This window comes from Elephantulus edwardii, unplaced genomic scaffold (assembly GCF_000299155.1).
Source record: "Elephantulus edwardii isolate Elephantulus edwardi_28Jun2011 unplaced genomic scaffold, EleEdw1.0 scaffold00104, whole genome shotgun sequence".
Classification (NCBI taxonomy): Eukaryota; Metazoa; Chordata; class Mammalia; order Macroscelidea; family Macroscelididae; genus Elephantulus; species Elephantulus edwardii.
Genome location: NW_006399854.1, coordinates 9,428,074 through 9,448,347, shown reverse-complemented (window position 1 = coordinate 9,448,347; position 20,274 = coordinate 9,428,074). Strand labels below are relative to the sequence as shown.

General features: G+C 51.2%; 1 protein-coding gene across 1 annotated transcript in view; it reads left to right on the top strand.

Moving 5' to 3' along the window:
* SPTB (spectrin, beta, erythrocytic) overlaps nt 1-20,274 on the top strand; it is an 89,902-nt gene that overhangs the window by 60,765 nt on the left and 8,863 nt on the right. Inside the window, exons 22-31 of the mRNA XM_006891804.1 lie at nt 2,248-2,526; nt 3,115-3,245; nt 4,219-4,423; nt 4,785-5,159; nt 7,133-7,377; nt 8,646-8,784; nt 9,255-9,339; nt 10,007-10,203; nt 10,651-10,700; nt 11,221-11,299. Coding sequence (XP_006891866.1) covers nt 2,248-2,526; nt 3,115-3,245; nt 4,219-4,423; nt 4,785-5,159; nt 7,133-7,377; nt 8,646-8,784; nt 9,255-9,339; nt 10,007-10,203; nt 10,651-10,700; nt 11,221-11,299 — 1,785 coding nt within the window. The remainder of the gene's footprint in view (nt 1-2,247; nt 2,527-3,114; nt 3,246-4,218; nt 4,424-4,784; nt 5,160-7,132; nt 7,378-8,645; nt 8,785-9,254; nt 9,340-10,006; nt 10,204-10,650; nt 10,701-11,220; nt 11,300-20,274) is intronic.

The window sequence follows — 20,274 nt, the reverse complement described above, 5'->3', positions numbered from 1 at the left end:
GTCCCCCCTCCATCTCGGAGTCCCACCTCCATTCCAGTGTCCCACCTCCATCCCAGTGTCCCACCTCTATCACAGGGTCCCACCTCCATCACAGCACTCCACCTTCATCACAGACTTCTGCCTCCTTCACAAACTTCTACCTCTGTCATTACTCCACCTCCTTCACAGCATTCTTTCACAGACATAACTGGCCCTAAGACAGGTCAATGTATGCCAAAGACTTTGTACTTACTCTTTCTCTCTTGCTTAAAATACTCACACCTCTGATGTTTGTGTGGCTCCTGCCTCTCAACATTCATATGTCACCTTCTCAGACCTAACTGCTTAAGCTGACTGGACAGCACTACACTTGGGCAGGCCTTTTCCATCACATTGTTGTGTTTTCTTTATAGCATCTGTCACCTACAAGTATTCACTTAGGTACACACATGTTAGTCTATTTCTTCTACTAGAGTCTTAGTTTCATAAGGTCAGAAGTTCATTTATCTTATTGTTTATTGTTCCCAGAATCCAGAACAGGGCCTGACACCTAGAAAGGAGCTTCTTATTTCTTCAGTATATAAATTCAGGGAAGAATAAATCCTGAGTAAGCACATTTAACAGAAAGCTAGAAAATAATTTCTTTAAAAGAGAGAAACATTTGTAGGGTACCCTGTGGAGGTTATGAGATCTCCAAGAGTGAAAAACAGATGGAGGTGGCAGTGCTGATTGTCCATCAAAGTCAAGATTCAGAGCAGAAGGTATAAAAACACATGGCAGCGGGTTGGATGACGTACACAGTTGCTGTTTAGTATGGACTTTAAGCGCTGGCCGGAAACTACATAGAAGAAGAGGACGCAGACGTAAAAGAGCCAAGAGTTCATGCACAGTTAGCCTTGGGCCTCTGGGATCTAGATTCTGAGTGCCATGTGTGTCAGGCCCTCTGAAGAAAGAGGTGATCGGCTCTCCAGGGCAGGAAGAAAATATCATTTGGGTGGCTACACGCTAAAGTGGAAACAAGACATACAGAATAGATCTCTGCGAGATGTGAGAAATAGACCCATGGCCGTCGGGTCAATCCGATCACAGTGACCTTCTGTGAGGTGTGTAAAAACTTTCATGAGAAGAGACTTTCTCCTGCGGAGCCACTGAGCCACTGGTGGACTTGAACCACCAACCTTTGTTTTAGCAGCTAAATACACAAAATACTGAGTCACCACGGCCCTTTGTGAGAAAGAGAAAGGGAGGGAAAGCTGAACTTTGAGAATGGGCCTGTTGTCCACAGTTCCTTTTTATACGGAAGAAAAGCTGCTAATATAAGCTCCACTGCCAAAGGTCATTTTTAAATTCTTTGTTTCTTCTCATATACACAAAAAATCAAGCTGGGCTGGAGTGGAGGAAGAGCAGGTAGCAAACTAGAGCTCAATTTCTGCAGATGGGGAAACTGCTCAGGTCTCAGCTCTGGCACTCGCTGCCAGCTTAACCTCCACTAGTAACTTACCTCGGGAGCTCTGGTGGCTTAGTGGTACAGAGTTACACTTCCAACCCAAAGACATATGGTCCAAATCCACCCAATGTTCCACAGAAGATAGATGGGCAGTTTCCTCCTGTGCCATTTATGGCCTCTGAATACTTGCTGGAGGGTCAGCTATGGGTCAGTTGCGACTTGATGGCACATAACGACAACAGTAACTTACCCGTTCTGTGTGGTTTCCACCTACATGCAAGCCAAGTCAGAAGTCAAAGTCAGGGGAGCTCTGGTGGCCTTAGTGGCAAGAAGCTGCACTGCAAAAAGGCATGTGGTTTGAATCCACCATATGCTCCACTGGGAAGGAGGGGCAATCTCCTCTCATGCCAGTCTAATTCTATTCAAACAAACAAAAAAGTCAAAGTCATTGTAGTGGAATCAGAACTGGCTCATAGCTAACCGTGCAGTGGATTTTTGGAGGCTATAAAATGCACAGGATAAGGTTGCCCATCTTTCACCCACAGAGCTGCTGGTGGATTTGAACTTTCAGAGAAGTTCAGAGGTTCATCTTTGGGTTAACAACACAACTCCCCATGGACTACATCACCCTCAGCTCCCTCGTACAGGCTTGTGTGGGTTAAAGCACTTAAAGCTTGTGGAGTGCTCAGCATGGAGCCTGGCCCATGATCACCATCACCTGCTTTGGTCTTACTCCCATGATGAGACATGGCCTCCCTGTAGAGTGAAGAGGGCTGGTGGCTGGAAAAGCACTGCCTGTGAGCATTCCTATCCCATTGCAGACACTGCAGAACGAGATCATGGGCCACACGCCTCGGATTGAGTCCGTGCTGAAGAGAGGTCATGAGCTGGTGGAAGCAGCTGAGATTGACTGTCAGGACATCGAGGAACGCCTGGGGCACCTGCAGAGCTCATGGGACACACTGCGGGAGGCTGCGGCTGGGCGGCTGCAGCGCCTGCGGGACGCCAATGAGGCCCAGCAGTACTATCTGGATGCCGGAGAGGCTGAGGCCTGGATCAGCGAGCAGGAGCTCTACGTCATCTCCGATGAAACACCCAAGGTTTGCCGGGCAGGCCACCAGCCAGGGGCATGGCAGAGAGGGAGAGCTGGGGGTGGCAGTCAGAGGGACCCACCCTTATCAGCCCAAGAGGAGACAGAGGACTGGGGAAGGGGCATGTATAGGGAACCCAAAAAGTCTCTCAATTCCCCCATGGTTCCACCTCCTCAGGACTTCCACCTTCTTGAGAGCACCCCACAATGCACCACTGCAGTCACGTGCTCCATTTGCCTAATTTTCTCTAATCCAAGGGCTCTTCCCCTTTCTGTGTAGTGGAATCTATATTGATGTGTTCTCGTAGGGGATAAAGGGCGAGCCAGGGGTCTCTAAAAGCTAAAAAGCATAGGAAGCCATGGTGGAAGGAAGGAGAGACGTGAGAGAATTGAGGAGTCAGGAAAGGGAGGGAGTTTCCAGGCATTGCTGGGAAAGAAGAACCAGGAAGGGAGCAGCCATGATTCTCCTGGCGAAGCCCTGGGCCTGCCTCTCCTCCCAACTCAGGGAGGTCCAGGAACTGGATAGACTGTACCTCCCTCCAGGAGGGAACCTGAGCCAGTCTGAGCTTGCACTGTTAACATATCTGCTGTCTCCTAGGATGAAGAGGGAGCCATCGTGATGCTGAAGCGGCATCTGCGGCAGCAGCGAACGGTGGAGGAGTATGGGAGGAACATCAAGCAGCTGGCTGGCCGGGCCCAGAGTCTCCTGGCCGCAGGCCACCCCGAGGGGTGCGTGCTGCCTGTTAGGGCTGTTTGATCCAGGCTATTAGTGTCAGGCCAGGGGCCCCGCAACTGATAACCATTCTGGTCAAAGTGGGGGAAATGGCCACCATTCTCCAAAAAGAAAGTTTGAGAAAACTGCTTTTTGGACTATTGATTGGTATAATTCCATTGATGTCATGGTTTTGTGCAAGTAATTTCGAGTTGGGCAGGATAAGCCTGGTCACAAGAAGATCAGAGACTATAATAGCAAAGCTACTCTCTTGATTAACTGAGAACTTCAGTCTCCTGAAAAGTTAGAACAAGCTAAGAGACACTGAAAACCAATTTTGCTTTTCTTTTTGTGGTCCAAAAGATATGTCACAATTCAGTGTCTCAGCAGAATCATCATGTGGTGGAAAGCATACTCGGCTAAACTTTTCGGTTGGTTGAATTCTGCATAAATGGGAACCCATCAAGCGAGAGCCTCGGGCTATCTCCCAGTTATGCCCTTGCTGTCCTCTGCCGTTAGGGCAAACACAACCCTTACTACTCAGCGGCTACCCCAAACATCTCCCCAGGATCTGCAGGGACTGAGCCCCTGGCCTCGCTTCTTTCTAAGCTGAGCACCTGATTCCAGAGCCCTGCTCTTTAGCACTGCCCCATCAACCTCCATGGAAGAGTAAAGGAGCTTGCCATTTGCCCTTGTCCCTGTGAGCTTCCCAGAGTGAGGACAGAGACAGACACAAGGCACCAACTCAGGAGGGACACATTCCTGTCATCTCCTGGGGCACCACAGTATAAGCAGTGACTTTGAGCAGGAGGAGGAGCACAGGCCTTCACTTCCCCAGGAAAAGTCACTTCCCTTTCACCTAGGCCTCACCTTGTTCCTGTTCCAGCCACCGCCACCGGCTGGGAAGGAGGAGCGTGTAGGTACCTCTGAGCTGTCTGCTTCGAGTTCTCAGTTCCACTGCTGGAGACCTTTTCTTGGTTTGAATTCCAGGGAGCAGATCATCAGACTTCAGGGGCAGGTGGACAAGCAGTATGCGGGGCTGAAGGACATGGCGGAAGAGCGGAAGCGCAAGCTGGAAAACATGTACCACCTATTCCAGCTGAAGAGGGAGGCAGAAGACTTGGAGCAGTGGATCTCGGAAAAGGAACAGGTCGCGTCTTCCCCAGAAATGGGGCAGGACTTTGACCACGTTACTGTGAGTAGTCACAGCTGCAGCCTGTTTTTCTTCTCTGATGCAGCAGATGGAGTCCTGATAGTGTAAATACTCAGGTTGGGGGTTTGACCTACCCCAAAGGCCTTCAGCAAGAAGGCTACACATGGGTCTGTAACACGTGGGGACACCGTGGCACTGGGCTGTGACTGCCTTTCTGTGCCACACGTTACACCTGGCAGAGGTGGTCTGTACGTCTGGAGCGGTGGACGGCTTGGATCGATCTACCTCACTTTAAAACCACATCAGTTGCTGTCACTGTGATCATTGCATTCCCAGAGAAAGCCTACAGCTAGAGCGAGAGCACCAGCCCTGCTCATCCCATTTCTGTCTACTCTCTGTCCAGCTGCTCCGGGACAAGTTCCGGGACTTCGCACGGGAGACTGGGGCAATCGGGCAGGAGCGTGTGGACAACGTGAATGCCATCATCGAGCGGCTCATCGACGCGGGCCACAGCGAGGCGGCCACCATCGCCGAGTGGAAGGATGGGCTGAACGAGATGTGGGCAGACCTGCTGGAACTCATCGACACGCGCATGCAGCTGCTGGCCGCCTCCTACGACCTGCACCGCTATTTCTACACGGGTGCCGAGATCCTGGGCCTCATCGACGAGAAGCACCGCGAGCTGCCTGAGGACGTGGGGCTGGACGCCAGCACCGCAGAGTCCTTCCACCGGGTGCACACTGCCTTCGAGCGGGAGCTCCATTTGCTGGGTGTGCAGGTGCCGGCCCCATGGCCACTTCCTCGTGGCCCACTTTCGGGGAAAGCTCTGCGTGTGAGCTGGGGGTGGTCGCTGAGACAAGTCTGGCTAACTAAGGTCTTCTGCCTCGGCAGCCTGGCCCAGGAGTGGGGTTTGGTTGCTCCTGGTGTGGGCCTAAACACACTGGAGACCCCAAGTGACTTCAACCCAGGCAGTTTACCACCTGGGAAGTCCCAGCTCAGGGCAGCATGGTAGGGAGCAGAGCAGTGGTTTTCAGAGATTCTTTCGCTTTACAAGCATTTCTACCACTTGGATCTTCACAAAACCCAGTGCATAAATACAGTTGTGCATTTTAGTAGCTAACACACATAGTCCCTGGCTGGTACTAGGTGCTGTCATATGCAATATGTGTAGCCACTGCATTCGCATAGTCATCTTCTGTGGTGGTGATGGTGGTGGTTGTTTCATAGAACCCACTCATAGCTGACCCTCCAGTGGATTTTCAGAGCCAGTAAATTGCAGGACAGGGGATTGCCTGTCTTTCTGATGCAGCTGATGGATTGCATTGTCAGTTCAATTCCATACCACGAAGTCACCAGACTGATATTATCTACAATAATATCATCTATATCTTTATAAAAGAAGTAAGTAGGGCACAGAGAAGTTAAGGAAGTTCCTTGAGATAACACAGGTAAGAATTGGCAGAGCTGAGTTGAGATTCAAACCCAGTCTGGCTGTATAGACTCCAAGGTCTTAACCACCAGGTTATTTGCCTTTCCAGTTAGAGGGCCCCAAGATCTGCTTAGATAGATCCCCTCCCTGACCCCTTGGATTCCACTGAGGAATTCCCCTCTGCAAATCCCTAATAATACCTCCAGAAACTCTATGAACTTTGATAAATGTCGATAGTGGAAGGGGGGCTCCAGGCCTTTTGTTCATGGGGTTGCTATGAGTCGTGCTTGACTCGAAGGCAATCAACAACAACAATAGACCCCTAATAATCCACAAGACTTGCTGTGCGGGAAAATGCATGAGCAAGGGGCCCTAGCTGCCCAAGAAATCGCAAAAATTTTGTTGAGTAGGGACAGGAAAATTAGGAATAAACCTCCAAGCTAGGTGAGGCCTCTAGTACACCCAGAAAAGGGGACAAGCTGAGTTCTGTCCAGCTAGAGATGTTGTTGTTAGGTACAACAGATCTGAACCCTGTGCTGTCCTCTGCCGCCCTCGCACTTCACGACACACTCGAGCCCATTGCAGCAATCACTGTCAATCCACCTGGTTGAGGGTCTGCCTTTCTTTCGCTGGCCCTCCACCTTCCCAGGCATGAGTATTGGCGTACGGCAGTTGTGCCCTGGCTTGGTGGAAGAGAGCAGCAATGGTGAGAGGTGGAAGGGTTCCTGAGACAGGCTTTCCCCTGCTGAGGTCTCATATGTCATGCACTTGTGGTTCAAGAGTACTGGCCTCAAACAGGAGTTGTCGCGCACCTGTCCGGGAGAGGTGGCATGCATAGTGATCAAGAGCATGGACTTAGGAGCCAAGTCAGGCTCAGCTGTATGGCAGTGAATGAGCTTGGGCAATCATTGAACCTTCCTGTGCATCACCTTCCTCATCTGGAAAGCAAATAATAGCTTTCTACAACTTGCATGACGTTTCAAAATACAAAGGGTTAACAAAACATAAAGTACTTAGAATCATAGCTGGTATATACTTACTCTTGTTATTATTCCTTTTGAGACCAAAGAGCATGGAGTCCCTCTCTCTCTCCCATATCCTCATCACTCATCAAAGCTACTTAACATACCACCTGGGTTAGTCAGAGATGGAGCCCAAGACAAGGAGCCCTTCCCCTACAGCAGCCACTGGTAGAGGGCTAAAGATCTGACCTTTCAGCCATGGCCTGGGGAGAGTAGCCAAAGAGGGAAGGAAATACCTGGGCCCATCCTAGCCCAAAGATATTTGCCTGGAGAATCATGTCTAGTTTTGTCTGACCACAGGTACAGCAATTCCAGGATGTGGCCACCCGCCTACAGACTGCCTACGCTGGGGAGAAGGAGGATGCCATCCAGAACAAGGAGCAGGAAGTGTCTGCCGCGTGGCAAGCCCTGCTCGATGCCTGTGCTGGGCGCCGTACCCAGCTGGTGGACACAGCCGACAAATTCCGCTTCTTCAGCATGGTCCGGGACCTCCTGTCCTGGATGGAAAGTATCATCCGGCAGATTGAAACCCAGGAGAGGCCCAGGTGAGAGTCATCCTCCAGGCATCTCCCCACTCCCCAGCCTTGCTGTCCTGGGTTGAGGCAGGCAGGCCAGTGCTCTACACTGGAGAGATAGCCCATGGTGGACAGTCCTGGGCCGTGAGTGCACAGGAGGCACTGGAGGTCTCTGAAGCCTGAGGCTGAGTCCAGGTAGAGACTGATTCTTTCCTGTTTTCCTGAGAGAATCTTACATTTGAAAATAAAAAGAGTCCTGAGTGACACCTCACGTTCAGACTATACAATGAAGGCAGTGACGATTGTTGTCAGTGATAGTAGGGACTTGTAGCCAAAGCTAGCTGGTCCGTAATGGTCCATTTTTCCTCTAACACTCACATGTGAGGGATCATTCCCCCAAAAGTCGAGAAGACTAATTGTCCGTGGGAAGTAGGATCAGTCATGTGGGCAGTAAGAGAGACCCACAGGAACCTAGCTTTCTCTACTGTGGTTCCCAGTTATCTTTGTGTCCTTTTAGTTGTTATTGCTGGTCTGTCTCCATCCCTTGGTCCCAGGGTGGCCTGTCCTGATGACCAGGCTTGAAACATGTCATTACTAAGCAGAGTTCTACTCAGTGGTTCCCATGAGTCAGAACTGACTTGCTGCCTACCAACTGGTTACCCTTTATTCTCATTTTTTAAAATGCCTTTGTTATGAGCTATTATTTATGTATTATAAAGCCCCACCCATGTAAAGTGTACCATTCAGTAGTGTGTAGTTTATTTACAGACTTGTACAACCAGCACCTTTCTCTGAGTTTTAAAGATTTTCATCACCTCAAACAATGAGCCGCACACTCGCTAGCAGCCCTCCTCCTCTCCGTGGCAACCAGCACTCTACTTTCTGTTTTCATGGGTTTGCCTATTGTGAACATTTCCCATCATTGGAATCATCCAATATGTAACATCTGTTTCTGGTTTCTTTTACACAGCAAGGTTTTTTGGGTCCACCCATATAGTGCTATATATCAAAAGTTCATTCCTTTTATGACCAAATAATATTCTGACTCTTTTGGGGGTCTCATACCATCTGACCAATGAGGGATACCAGTACTCCCACTGGTACTGTGCGGCGGAGGACTTCCTGGCTGACCAGAGAGGAGAGGATGTGGGGGACCAGGCTCCCAGAGGCTGGTGGGAGGTGGCCCAAGTGCAGGGTAGCCCTCTCTGATGGAGACTTGGCGTCTGCAGGTCAGAAGGACTCTGTAAGCTTCCTTCTTTCCCAACCCCTTTCCTGCCTGTGTCCTCTTGCCCTTCAAGGGACGTCTCCTCTGTGGAACTGCTCATGAAGTACCACCAGGGCATCCGGGCGGAGATTGAAACCCGGAGCAAGAACTTCAGCGCCTGCTTGGAGCTCGGGGAGTCTCTACTACAGCGGCAACATCAGGCCTCGGACGAGGTGCGAGGGCTGAAGGAACCCCCTCTGTCTTTGCCACTGCTCATGGCTGCGGCCTGGATGCCTCCTGGGAATGAGCTGCAGCCGTGAGCGGCCCTCTGAAGAGACTCCTCTTTCTTCCACTTAAGCAGCCCCTGGGCTGTTTGCAAGCCTGGGAATTACAATCACACAAAACCCTCTCCCTGCCTCAAGGAGTAGACCATTTAGTGAAAAAGTGAGCTCAGAACTCACCAAACACCCACCTGAGTGCACTCCTGTTTCATAGGAGGCATGCATGTGCCTCAGAGAGGTTGAGCCACTTGCCCAAGGCTGCACATCAGGCTGGTGGCGGGGCCGAGACTGGAAACAGGCCTGCGTGGGCAAGCTGAGCATTCTTTCTAGCACCCATCTCCACCCAGACTCATGGCCTCAGCAGGGCAAAACGTAACCAAGTCTCACCTTTTCTCCCCCCCCCCCCCCCCCCTCCCCCGCAGATCAGCGAGAAACTGCAGCAGGTGGTGATGAGGCGGAAGGAGATGAATGAGAAGTGGGATGCCCGCTGGGAGCGGCTCCGCATGTGTGAGTGTGGCCCCCGGAGCAGGGAGGTGGGGATAGGCAGGGTGGGTGAAGCCGCCTGCCTGGGTTTTCACCACTGCCTCGAGAGGGGCTCCCACAGAGCTGCTGTCTCGGAGGCGATGCCTAAGGCTCCAGCGTTTCCTGAGTGTTTGCCCTGAGACACATCAGGACCAGGAAGGAGTTGGTCCTCCTGCAGCTGGAGGCTGAGGAGAGGTGGAGAAAATCTATCCCCTTGCTCGGAGCTTTGAGCCTAGAGAGCCTGCAGTGGCCCCAGGCCTGCCTGTCCATGACTACAAGAGACAGTCAAAGGCTGAGGACAACATGCCTAGGACCTTCTGGGGGCCCTTGATGGAGAGAGGATAGAGTGACCTCAACAGCAGGTCACTGCTAAGCCAGGGGTCCCGTGATTTAATCTGTAGCATGTTGTGCTGATAACCTAAAGGCCGTGCCTGTGTCTCCAGTGGTTTGAATCCACCAGTGGCTACATGGGAGAAAGTTGAGCAGTCTCATCCGAAACTTGATGGAGGGTTGCTATGAGTTTAAATCAATTGAACGGCAGTGGTTTGGTGTGGGTGCAGGCCTCATGTCTGCTGTGGAGCTGACACTGAGTGCTAACTGGCCGCTGGGCCTTCCGGGGGTCCGGGGGGTCTGGTCTTTTTCTCTATGACAGTGCTGGAGGTGTGCCAGTTCTCTCGGGACGCCTCTGTGGCGGAAGCGTGGCTGATTGCCCAGGAGCCCTATCTGGCCAGCCGAGACTTTGGGCATACGGTGGACAGTGTGGAGAAGCTCATCAAGAGGCACGAGGCGTTTGAGAAATCCACAGCCAGCTGGGCCGAGCGCTTCGCCGCCCTGGAGAAGCCCACAACGGTGAGGAGGATAGCCACACCTGGGGGAGGGGACCTCAGGTCACACAAGCAGTAGGTTGTTGATTAGCTATCTGTACACTGTGTGGGACCCCTGGTGGCAACATGTGTGCAACTTGTTGGGCTGTTAATCAAAAGGTGGACTGTTCAAATCCACCATCCACTTCACAGGGGAAAAAACGGGCATTCTCCTCTCATAAAGATTTACAGCCTCAGAAACCCAGCAGAGGGCGGCAGTGGCTCAGAACCAACTCAACTGCAGTGGGTTTTAAGCAGACTAGGCATAAGGCTTGGCAAGTGGGCAAGGAGTAAGTTGTGATTGACCTTGGCAAAAACAAAAAGGAACAAAGCCTGAGGTCTTAGGGTGCAAGGAGCCAACTTAGAAAAGGATTGTCAGAAGACACAGCTTTTTCAGGTCACTGCTGTGAACCTCAGTCTTTTCCTCCCCTAGCTTGAACTAAAGGAGCGCCAGACCCCAGAGAGACCCGCAGAGGAGACTGGGTAAGTGTGGGATGGGTGGCGGCTGGGTGTCTGCAGCCAGAGGGGGTGCATGTAGGAAGGAGGCGGAGGGTGTTTTTACTAAGAAAATACCAACCCCTGATTTCTTTAACAATACACAGTGGACCTCTTACACCTAAGCTCCTAGTCAGAGAAATCCAGAGTGTCTGGAGCTTGAAGTGACAGGATTATATGTTTCCCCTACAATCTCTTGGGAGGCAAGAGGGCCTAATGTGGAAACAAGGGAGAAAGTGGTGTGGGCTGCAGAATCAGGCTCCTCTGGCCTCCCCTTCCTCAGGAGCCCTGCTGACCTGTACCCTGGAGGCAGCTCCGCACGGAACCTTTTCTCTCCCTCACGTTTTTGCATTTCTGATGGAGTTGCTATGGCTTTTTCCATAGTGCCAGGAGGCACAGCCTGGGAGACAACTAGGCACATGTATCCTGTGGGTGAGGGTGGGAAACTGGCCCTTGCAGGTGGCGCTGGCCTCAGATGTTAAAGAGGGACTGTGTGTGTCTTCTGCAGGGCTCAAGAGGAAGAAGGCGAGACAGCAGGGGAGGCTCCCCGAGTTCCCCATCCTGCAGCCACTGAGAGAACGTCCCCGGTCAGTTTCTTCTCCTTGTCTAGTTCCTGGGAGTCGCTGCTGCCAGAGCCTGCCCACCGCTAATAGGCTCAGCCGGGGTGGCAGGCGAGGACCGTGCTCATGCCGCCCCACTCCAGGCTCAGTTCAGGCTTCGTTTTTTACTTAGATTTCCTGAATTCTTAGAATACTCTCCCTCCTCCCATCAACCTAGAAGAAATTGACATGCCAGCCCACTGACCCAACTCATAGTTTGGTTTTATCTAGTCTAATAAATTTTATTGTATAAATCCATCAGCATCTCCATCAGGGCAGGAAACTGTTGGGACAGGGATAATTCCTTTTTAGATGCTGTCCTCGCCCCCATTTTAATCAGCTCCTTCCTGACACAGCCCTCTCCCCACGCGTGCACTCACACACACTCTGAAAGGGGTGTACAGATACACGGGTCCTGAGTGCCTTCCAGGCCTTGAGCACCAGTGCAGTGTCCATTTTCAGATACAGGCCACCAGCCTTCCACGTCCTTCCCAGCCTTCCTCCCACCACCATGGAAAAAGTCCTCTCTTCCTCTCCCACCATCCTGGCCTCATGCCGGCTCAGTGGGTTTGGAGAAAAGAGTTGGTTCTGAATAAGGACCAGTTTGGAAAAGCACTGCATCTGTGAGGAATAACTCTGGGACTTCTAGTTTGTGGGGACCAGTCCCTCAATTTGTAGGGAAGAAGGGTATGTCGGAGACCTGCCTGAGCAGAGAGGTGGGAGGGGTCTGAGAGTGGCCAGCTGCCCAGAGACCTGGGGTGTGTGCCTGAGCAGATTCCTTGGCTAAAGTGTCAAGAAGAGCCCCCAGGAGGAGGAGGAGGATGAAACTGAGCAGCCCCAAACCCTGTAGGGGGTCTGTGCAGGGACCCTGGAAAGCATAAAATGTCCTGGAAAGGGGCTACCTGAGACAAAGCAAGAATTCAGCGAGCGCTTTGCCTGGCGTCCTCACTGCATGCACCCCTGCTGCATGCGGCTCTCAGTTCCCCAGGTAAAGGGAGCAGCTGGTCATTGGGGGGGGGGGAGGGGTCCCACTTCCTCAGGGCGAGAGCGTGTCCACCTGGACCTGTGAGGAGGTTGGTATTTTGAGCAGAAATAATGGTTGTACCAGGCACCACAGAAAAATACAAAGTCAGGGCCTTCGCATTTTTCTGAAATGAAGATACACATAATACTCTGCAGTGAGAGGCCCCCATCTTGAGCTGCACTGGCCCATCAAGCCCAGCAGAGGGCACTGCTGGGCTCCCACAGGAAGGTTTCCTCCCAGATGTTCTGCTGAAACACCCATCATTCCAGGAGAGGGGTCTTGCTTCCCTGTCTGTGGCGGACTGCATCTGATCCTTTCCCCCAACAGCAGCTCTGCCAGAAGGGACAGGAACCCTGAGGGGCTGGCAAGGACTTCAGAAAAGATCCCAGCTGCCCCCCAGAACCTCCCTGTCTCTACCCCACCTGCGCTTCTGCTGTGCACCTGTGTGTCTGTGTGCAGTGGTGTCCTGGGTCCTCCTGTGGTCACCTGAGCAACTCCATCCATTCCCTGTGTCGTGTCCGTTCGTGCAGATGTAACACCATGTGCATCAGAGCTGCCTGAATGTCACCGAGTTGGGGGGCAATAAAACCTGTGTGGACTGAATGTCTCTCTGGGCAGGGGGGAGGGTGTTAGCCCATATTTGAGGCTCTTCCCAGAGAGCCAGCCGCTTGACCAGATGGGAAAACTGGCCTGTTCTCGGTATCAGAAAGAAACCACATGGTGAATCAAATGAACACCAGGCCCGAGGCCTCAGGGAAACAGATTTCCTGCTTCTCCATCCAAGCCTTTTGCAGAGTTTTCACAAAAATCTGTGAAACTCCAAGGAAGGGCCTGATACCAGTCTTTGGTGGTTGTGAGAAAGGCTGGGACCCACACAGGTCACAGGTCGAAAGGCTCTGCGGAGCGTGGCATCCCCCTCAGAGCCAACTGCTAACCGCACAGCCTGCCCGTCCCTGCTCCATTGCAGAAACACTGGCCTCTCCCAGCCGAAGCTCCCTGCCAGCCGTGCCTTCTCTCTGGGCCGAGCTGAGACTCCGGGTGGCTCTGCTGATGGTCATGTGTGTGGTCTGGTGCTGGTGCCCCGTAGACTAGATCCATGTGGTGCTGCTTCATGTGAAAACCCATCCCTAATGCATGCCAGCCTCCTGCTTGGGGGAACCGATGGGAGCGGATCAGGCCCCCAAGCCCCAGTGTGGACAGAGCACACAGCAGCCTCCACACAGCCAGCACCCCTTCCGAGCACGCACGCGTGTGTCCACACAGTGACTGGAGCTGCCATCTGTGCCCCTCATCTTCGAGCACATACTCTTTCCACATTAGAACATGTTCTAGTTCAAAACAGACTTGGTCTTTTTATAAGGTAAGTGCATATGAGGCCAAGCAGAAGAAACCAGAGATCCCTCACAAAAGGCTTACTTACCTCCTGGAGTGGAAGTCAGCATTTCTGGGTCTAGTTCTTAATTCTGCAAGAAGCTTCCCGCATCCCCTTTTGCCAGTTAAAAGCTCTGCCTCCAGGCTTACAGTGAGTCCAGGACATTCCTGTATGTCTGTATCCCTTCCTCCACTCTCCTTCCCGCTACAGAATCTCTCTGACTTGCCAGGTGTCAACTGGTCTGAGGCTGAATTGGGAAGTGAAGTCAGAAATGGGTGGTTGCCCATTGTCCTGTTTGGAGAAGAGGGGCTGGACTAGACCCCTACTCAGCTTCTCCAAGGCAATGTATGAACGTACTGGTCATTGGTGAGCAGAGCACAGCCAAGCCCTCCTAGAGCCCAGCGCTCCTCATTCCAGCACCTCTACCTGTGTCTTCCCTTCACCCTGGGGGTGTGGCGCTCACCTTTCTAGGCTCTGGTTCCCAGGAAATTCCTGTTGTAATGGGGGGGGCGGGGGGTGTGAAGTTATGTCTTCCCCAGGAGGGAGGAGGCTGTTTTCATGGAAGCTATATGGTATTGGAGAAGATCTGGACACCCCAGGCATAAGGGTCTCCCAGGCTACCCACTGTGCAAGTCTCCTGGCCTTGGATGAGAATCTGAACATGATCTGTGAGCTTAATGAATAAGGTTGCTGTGACTCCATGAGTGACAGCTCTGAAAGGGATTAGGACGCTTAAGGGCCATGAGAGCAGTAGTTTCCAACAGGCCTCATGGTTGGGGACGGGCATGTCCCGTCCTGCCTGCAAGCCCCAAGGCTAAAGCAGGGGGGACTTCAAGAGACCTGAGGTCAGTCCAGGAAACCATTACCAGCTCTGCTTCATCAGATTGTCAGGGGGAACTCTCCCCCCAGGGCAGCTCGAGGATAACCACCCCTACCTCCAGGAGACCTGCCTGCAGCTGGTGTCCCTGAAGAAGGGGACCCAGCTTCTCACGTGGAGAGTGGAGATTCTGGACCCCTTGCTGTACAGTTCTTTGTAGTGTTAGGTGCTCACGTGGTTGTAGGGAATTTTCCAGCACTTCCAAGTCCAGAGGGCAGTGGGCAAGCTGAGCAGGCTCTGGGGCTTTAGCTGGGACCATTTTTGCTGGTCCCAGTTGCTGGTCACCCCTGGCAGCCCTTCCGGGAGGGAGCTTTAATCAGTGGCTCTGACGTCCTTGGACAGAATAGCTGTGGGTGTGGAGGCAGCAGCTGTGTTCCTTCTTGCCTGAACAAGCTTTCCCAGTCCTCTCCCCCTCCCTTGTGAGGCCCAGCTGAGCTGCTGTTTCAGGCATTTTGCAGTGAACGTAAATGGTTTGTTGGAGAAAGACTGGCCCAGCCTGGAAAGAAGTCCTTTTTCCTCAGACCTGGGTGTGCCCCTGACTCCCCAGGATGCCTGAGTCAGCGTGGCAGGGGTGTGTCTGCCTGTAGTCTCACCCCTGCACGCCCGCTTGGTGCTCCACACTGCCCAGAGAAACCATTCCAGGCTCTTTCTGAACACCTGCCCACAGCTGGGTGCCCAGCTTCCTCTGCTCAGATGTAGTGGTCCTCCTAGCACCACCAATTCAAAGACTTCCAAAGTTCATTCTTTCAGGCTGTTTGACAGAGCATCCCAGGTGTCTGTGGTCACAGGATTTTCCTGGACACTGGAGATTCCTGAGAAATGGGGCCAGAAACTTGAAATACCTTGGATAGGGGAGTAGATGTCTCCTAACTTTTCTAAATTTTCCAAAATGCTGAGTGGCTGGCTCTGGTCACTGAGGAATCAAGCGGCCACCAGTTCCTTCAGGGCAAGAACTCCCAGAAGCCACATGGGTGTGAGAAGCAACAGAGATAGACCACAGTTCCTCCCTGCATACCTGTCCTCTTGCTTTAGCTGGCCCTTCTGGCCTGTGTTCTCTCCCATCTTCCCCTGGCACTCCAGTTGTCATCCCAGGCAGATGATGGACACGGGAGTGTGTGGTTGGACCCCTCTGCCACCCCTTCCTACTTCTTGAGAGAGCCTCACCCCCATCCCTAGCCCCCAGTCCAGGAGACTCTCCAGTGTCTACTAAAGGCTTTTTCCTTCCTTGCTCGCTCTTCCTCTTCAGCAGGCGCTTCTCTGTCTCGTTTTAGTTGTGTTTCTGCTCACTCTGACTTTCATCTTTCATCTCTTAGTTGTGTTCAAGGAGCCGTCTCCTTTTTTTTAACTTCCATCCAACTGCCTTCTGAAGAGCCTTCCCACGCATGCCCTTCTCACCCAGAGGAAGAGAGCTAAGACAACAGACACTGGGAGATGCTGACATTTCCCAGCCACAAGAGAAGCTAGTTTCTTCCACTCCAGATTCCCTCGGTGCTGGGTGGTTGCTGCAGGCATCTAGCAGTAGGTCTTGTCCGGCCCCTTCCTGTGTGGTTCTGAGGTGACCAGCCACATGTGTTTCATAAGCTAGTGGCATCTTGTTTATTGACGGTGAACCCCTTGGGAAGATGCTTTCCTCTGGAATAATGGTGATGAGTCTGTCATCATAGTGGGACTTAGCCAGTGGAGCACACACTGAGATTACATATCCACGTTCAACTTTCCACTCAGTGAAGTGTAATACAGTGGACAAGTACCTGAATTCTCTCCTTGTTCCTCCATTATGATGATGTTTTAGGTGCTGTCCAGTACTACTCATGAGTACTATGGGTACTACTCATAGCAACCCTCTGAACAACATATCTGAGCCTTGTGCTGTACTGTGCCATCTTCACAATCTCTTAACACACTGTGTCACACCACCTGGTTGAGGGTCTTCCTCTCCTTCATCATCCCTCCATCTTTACAAACATGATGTCCTTCTGCAGGGAATAGCCTTTCTTAGCAAGATGCGAAAGTATGCAAAAGGAAACGTCACAATTCTTGCATCTCTAAGAAACAATCTGGCTTCACCTTCTCCAAGACATGTCAGTTCTTTGGCACTCAATGGGATATTCAGTACTCTTCTCTAATATAATAGTTCAAAGACATCAGTTCTTAATTTGTCATCCTTATTCATTGTCCAACTCTCAGATGCATAGCAAGCAATTAAAAAGACCATGGCCTGTATCAGGCTCACCTTAGTCCTCAAACTAACGTCATTGCTCCTCAGTAATCTGAAAAGGTCCCTCACTGCAGATTTTCCCAACACAGTACGTCTCCTGATGTCTTGGCTGCTGGTGCCAAATGTACTGCTTGTGGATCCAAGTAAGATGACGTTACTGACAGCTTCAGTCTTTTCTTTGTGTATCATGATACTGCCTGTCTGTCCAGTGGTGAGAACTTGCCATCACATTAGTTCATCTCTTAGAAGAAACATCATGTCACTATGTATATGAATCCTGACATCATTTGCACGGCCCTCCCATACCCAGAGGAGGTGTTCTGCTTCAAGATGCCTGACATATTTGGCTAAGGCTTTGTTTAGTGACCTGGCAAGGTCATCACTGTTACGATCTCTGATTCTGGAATGCAGCCTGGTGCTCTGGGCCTCTCTTACAGCACGGCCTTTAAAGACGGGTTCCTACTGTTTATATTTCATTTCCTTTTAATATATTTGAGTCCACTGAGCATCTTCTTGAGCCTCCAAAAGACCCATACATAGTCCCATGCCAGGTTATTTTTCTTTTGGTAGCCTGCAGTTAGTTATGTGCTGTCCCCTATGCCACCAGCTGGCTGCATCTGGAAGTACACTTTCCATTAAATTCATTGCCTCCAACTCATAGTGAGGTTTCAGAGGCTTTAAATTGCATGGGAGGAGAGCGCCCCATTTCCTCCCTTGGAGCAACTGGTGGATTCTAAGCACTTGCCTTTGGATTGGCAATGCAACTTCCTATCCATTGGCTAAAGTGTTAAGTGGCTAAGCTGCACCTAATGCAAGTCCTGGTGTTTTCAGTAGCTTCATGTACATCTGAAAGCTGGACAGTGAATAAGGAAGCCTGTTAAACTGATGCTTTTAAATTGTTATGCTGACAAAGGATATTGAATATACCGTGGACTCTGCTGCCAACTCAAAGGCAGGGAGTTTGAATCTGGCAAATGCTCTACAAGAGAAAGACCATCCCCTCCCATGCAATTTATGAAAAACCCACGAGAGGGTCAGCTATGAGCTGATTTTAACTTGACAGTAATGGGGAAAGTCTGCTGTTAGGGACCTCTCCAAACTACTGAAGAGCAATGGTGTCTCTTTGGAGACTAAGGTGTGTCTGATACAGGCCATGGTCTTTGCTATCACCTATTATACATCAGAGAGTTGGACAATGACCAAGGAGGATAGAAGGAGAATTGATGCCTTTGAGCTGTGGTGCTGGAGAAGAGTATTGAGGGTGCCATGGACTGCTAGGAAAACAAACAGATTCATCCTGGAAAGGGTCAAACCGGGCTGCTCCTTGGAGACAAGGATTCTAAGGCTCCATCTGACATACTTTGGACATGTTGCAAGGAGGGACAGTCCGGTCTTTGTAGAGGGACATCATGCTTGGTAGGGTGGAGGGACAGCGCAGTAGGGGAAGGCGCCCTATGAGGTGGATTGATTCAGTGACTGGGGTAATCAGGATGCGTGTATCGGAGATGGTGCGATTAGCACAGGACAGAGCGGAGTTTAGGGCTGTTGTACATAGGGTCACTATGAGTCGCAAGTGACTCGATGGCACATAACAACAACAATGAGTGCGTGAGTGAGCTAGCTGACAGAACCACCAAATCTATCTGAACAGAATATTCTCCCTAGGGGAAAAACTAGTGAAAATTTCTCACATACTTGGGGTACATTATCAGTAAGGGGAAAGAGATCATGCTAGGAGAAGCAGAAAAGACCACCGAGAAAGGTCATCCTGGGAAGAGCAGAGGATCGTGGACGAGAGGCAGACCCTCAAGGAAGTAGGTTTTGGCACAGCGACTGCAGTCATGGGCTTGAGCATATGGAGAGTTGAGGGTGATGCAAGATAGGGCACGATTTTAGGGGTTGTGTTTTCCTTTGGAGAGGGCACATCAGTAATTCTTTTTTTTTTCCATTCATTTTGGCACTTTTTCCCCTCTCCCTCTCTGATCCCCCTCCCAGTCCACTTTGCAATGCAGCTCTTGTTCCAGATTCTTGTCATGCATGTGATACCTAATCTTATCTTTCTTTTGGACCATTCTTCCCCTCATCTGTTCCAATGTGGTGTTGCTATCTAGCCACTCTTTTCCTATTCTCCTAACCCCCCATGTCCGTCCTATTTTATAACAGTGGTGATATGCAATATTTGTCCTTTTGTGACTGAGATATTTCACTTTGTATAGTGTCCTCCAGGCTGACCAATGTTATGGAAAGACAAAGAAGCTGAGAGGAGAAGGGATTGGCATTGCTCAGGCTACGCTGGCTTGTTGTCCATACAGTCCTCCCTTTTTGGGTCAAGCCTCAGAACACCCAACTGAAAATGGCTGAAGAAGAGAGAGGACAAGGCCTTGTATGCCCGGACTCCAGGGACAGAGGGGTGTTTCAAACCTATCACACTAGACACATAAGGCTCTGGCCACCACAGTACTTGCATGGCAAAGTCCACAAGAAGGAAATGGTAGGTGAGGAGGGGATGCGAGATCATAATAGAGCTCACACTTAAAGGCACTATGTCAGTTTGAAACCCTCCAAATCATCCGTGAAGTTGTCAGATGTCAGAGTCAACTCTAACCTGTAGTGATTGCTATCTGTGCACTGGAGAATGAAACCTTGCCCAGTCTCATACCCACGATGTTGGCACTGGCATTACTCACTGTTGATGGAAGCAGACTCCTAAAGAATTTGTGATTTTCCCAAACCATCCCCTTTTCCCAAATAAAGGACCGTGGACTCCAGGCCTGCATCTGATGACCCAGGACATGGACTTTGACCCTGGGTGAGGATGAGCACACAGTCCAAAGGGTAGAGTTTAGGAAGGGCTGGGAGGGGACTGGGCTGCTGACTGAGAGCCCGGCTGGTGCCTTCTAGGAATCCTTTGTCACCTTCCTCCCCCAGGTTAGTCTCTCCCTTCTCCTCCCCCCAAAGCTGAAGGGAGGGAAACCCCCCATCCTTCATCTCCTGCACCCACCTCATCCAGTCCAGTTCTTTCTCACCTGTACCCTCTGCTCAGCCCAGAGGAAGGGAAGCCCTGCCATCCCTGGACCTGTATATAGTGGCACTGCCAGCTAACCTCCCCATTTCTCACTGTGCTTGTCCCCTCAGACTTTGACCTACAGAGTAGAGGGGACAGGGTACATAGACAGTCAAGAGATTGAGATTGTGGACAGCTTTAGTTTGCTTGGCTCCACAATCAACACTTTGGTGGTACCAGCAACCAGGAAATCACAAGATGAATTGTATTAGGAAAGTCTGCTGTGAGGTACCTCTCCAGAGTACTGAAGCACAACAGTGTCAGTCTGGAGACTAAGGTGTGCATGATCCAGCCCATAGTCTTAGCAATTACCGCGCCAGAGAGCTAGATGATGACTAGAGGGCTGATAGAGAATTGATGCCTTTGAGCTGTGTTGCTGGAGAACAGTGTTGAATATACCACGGATTG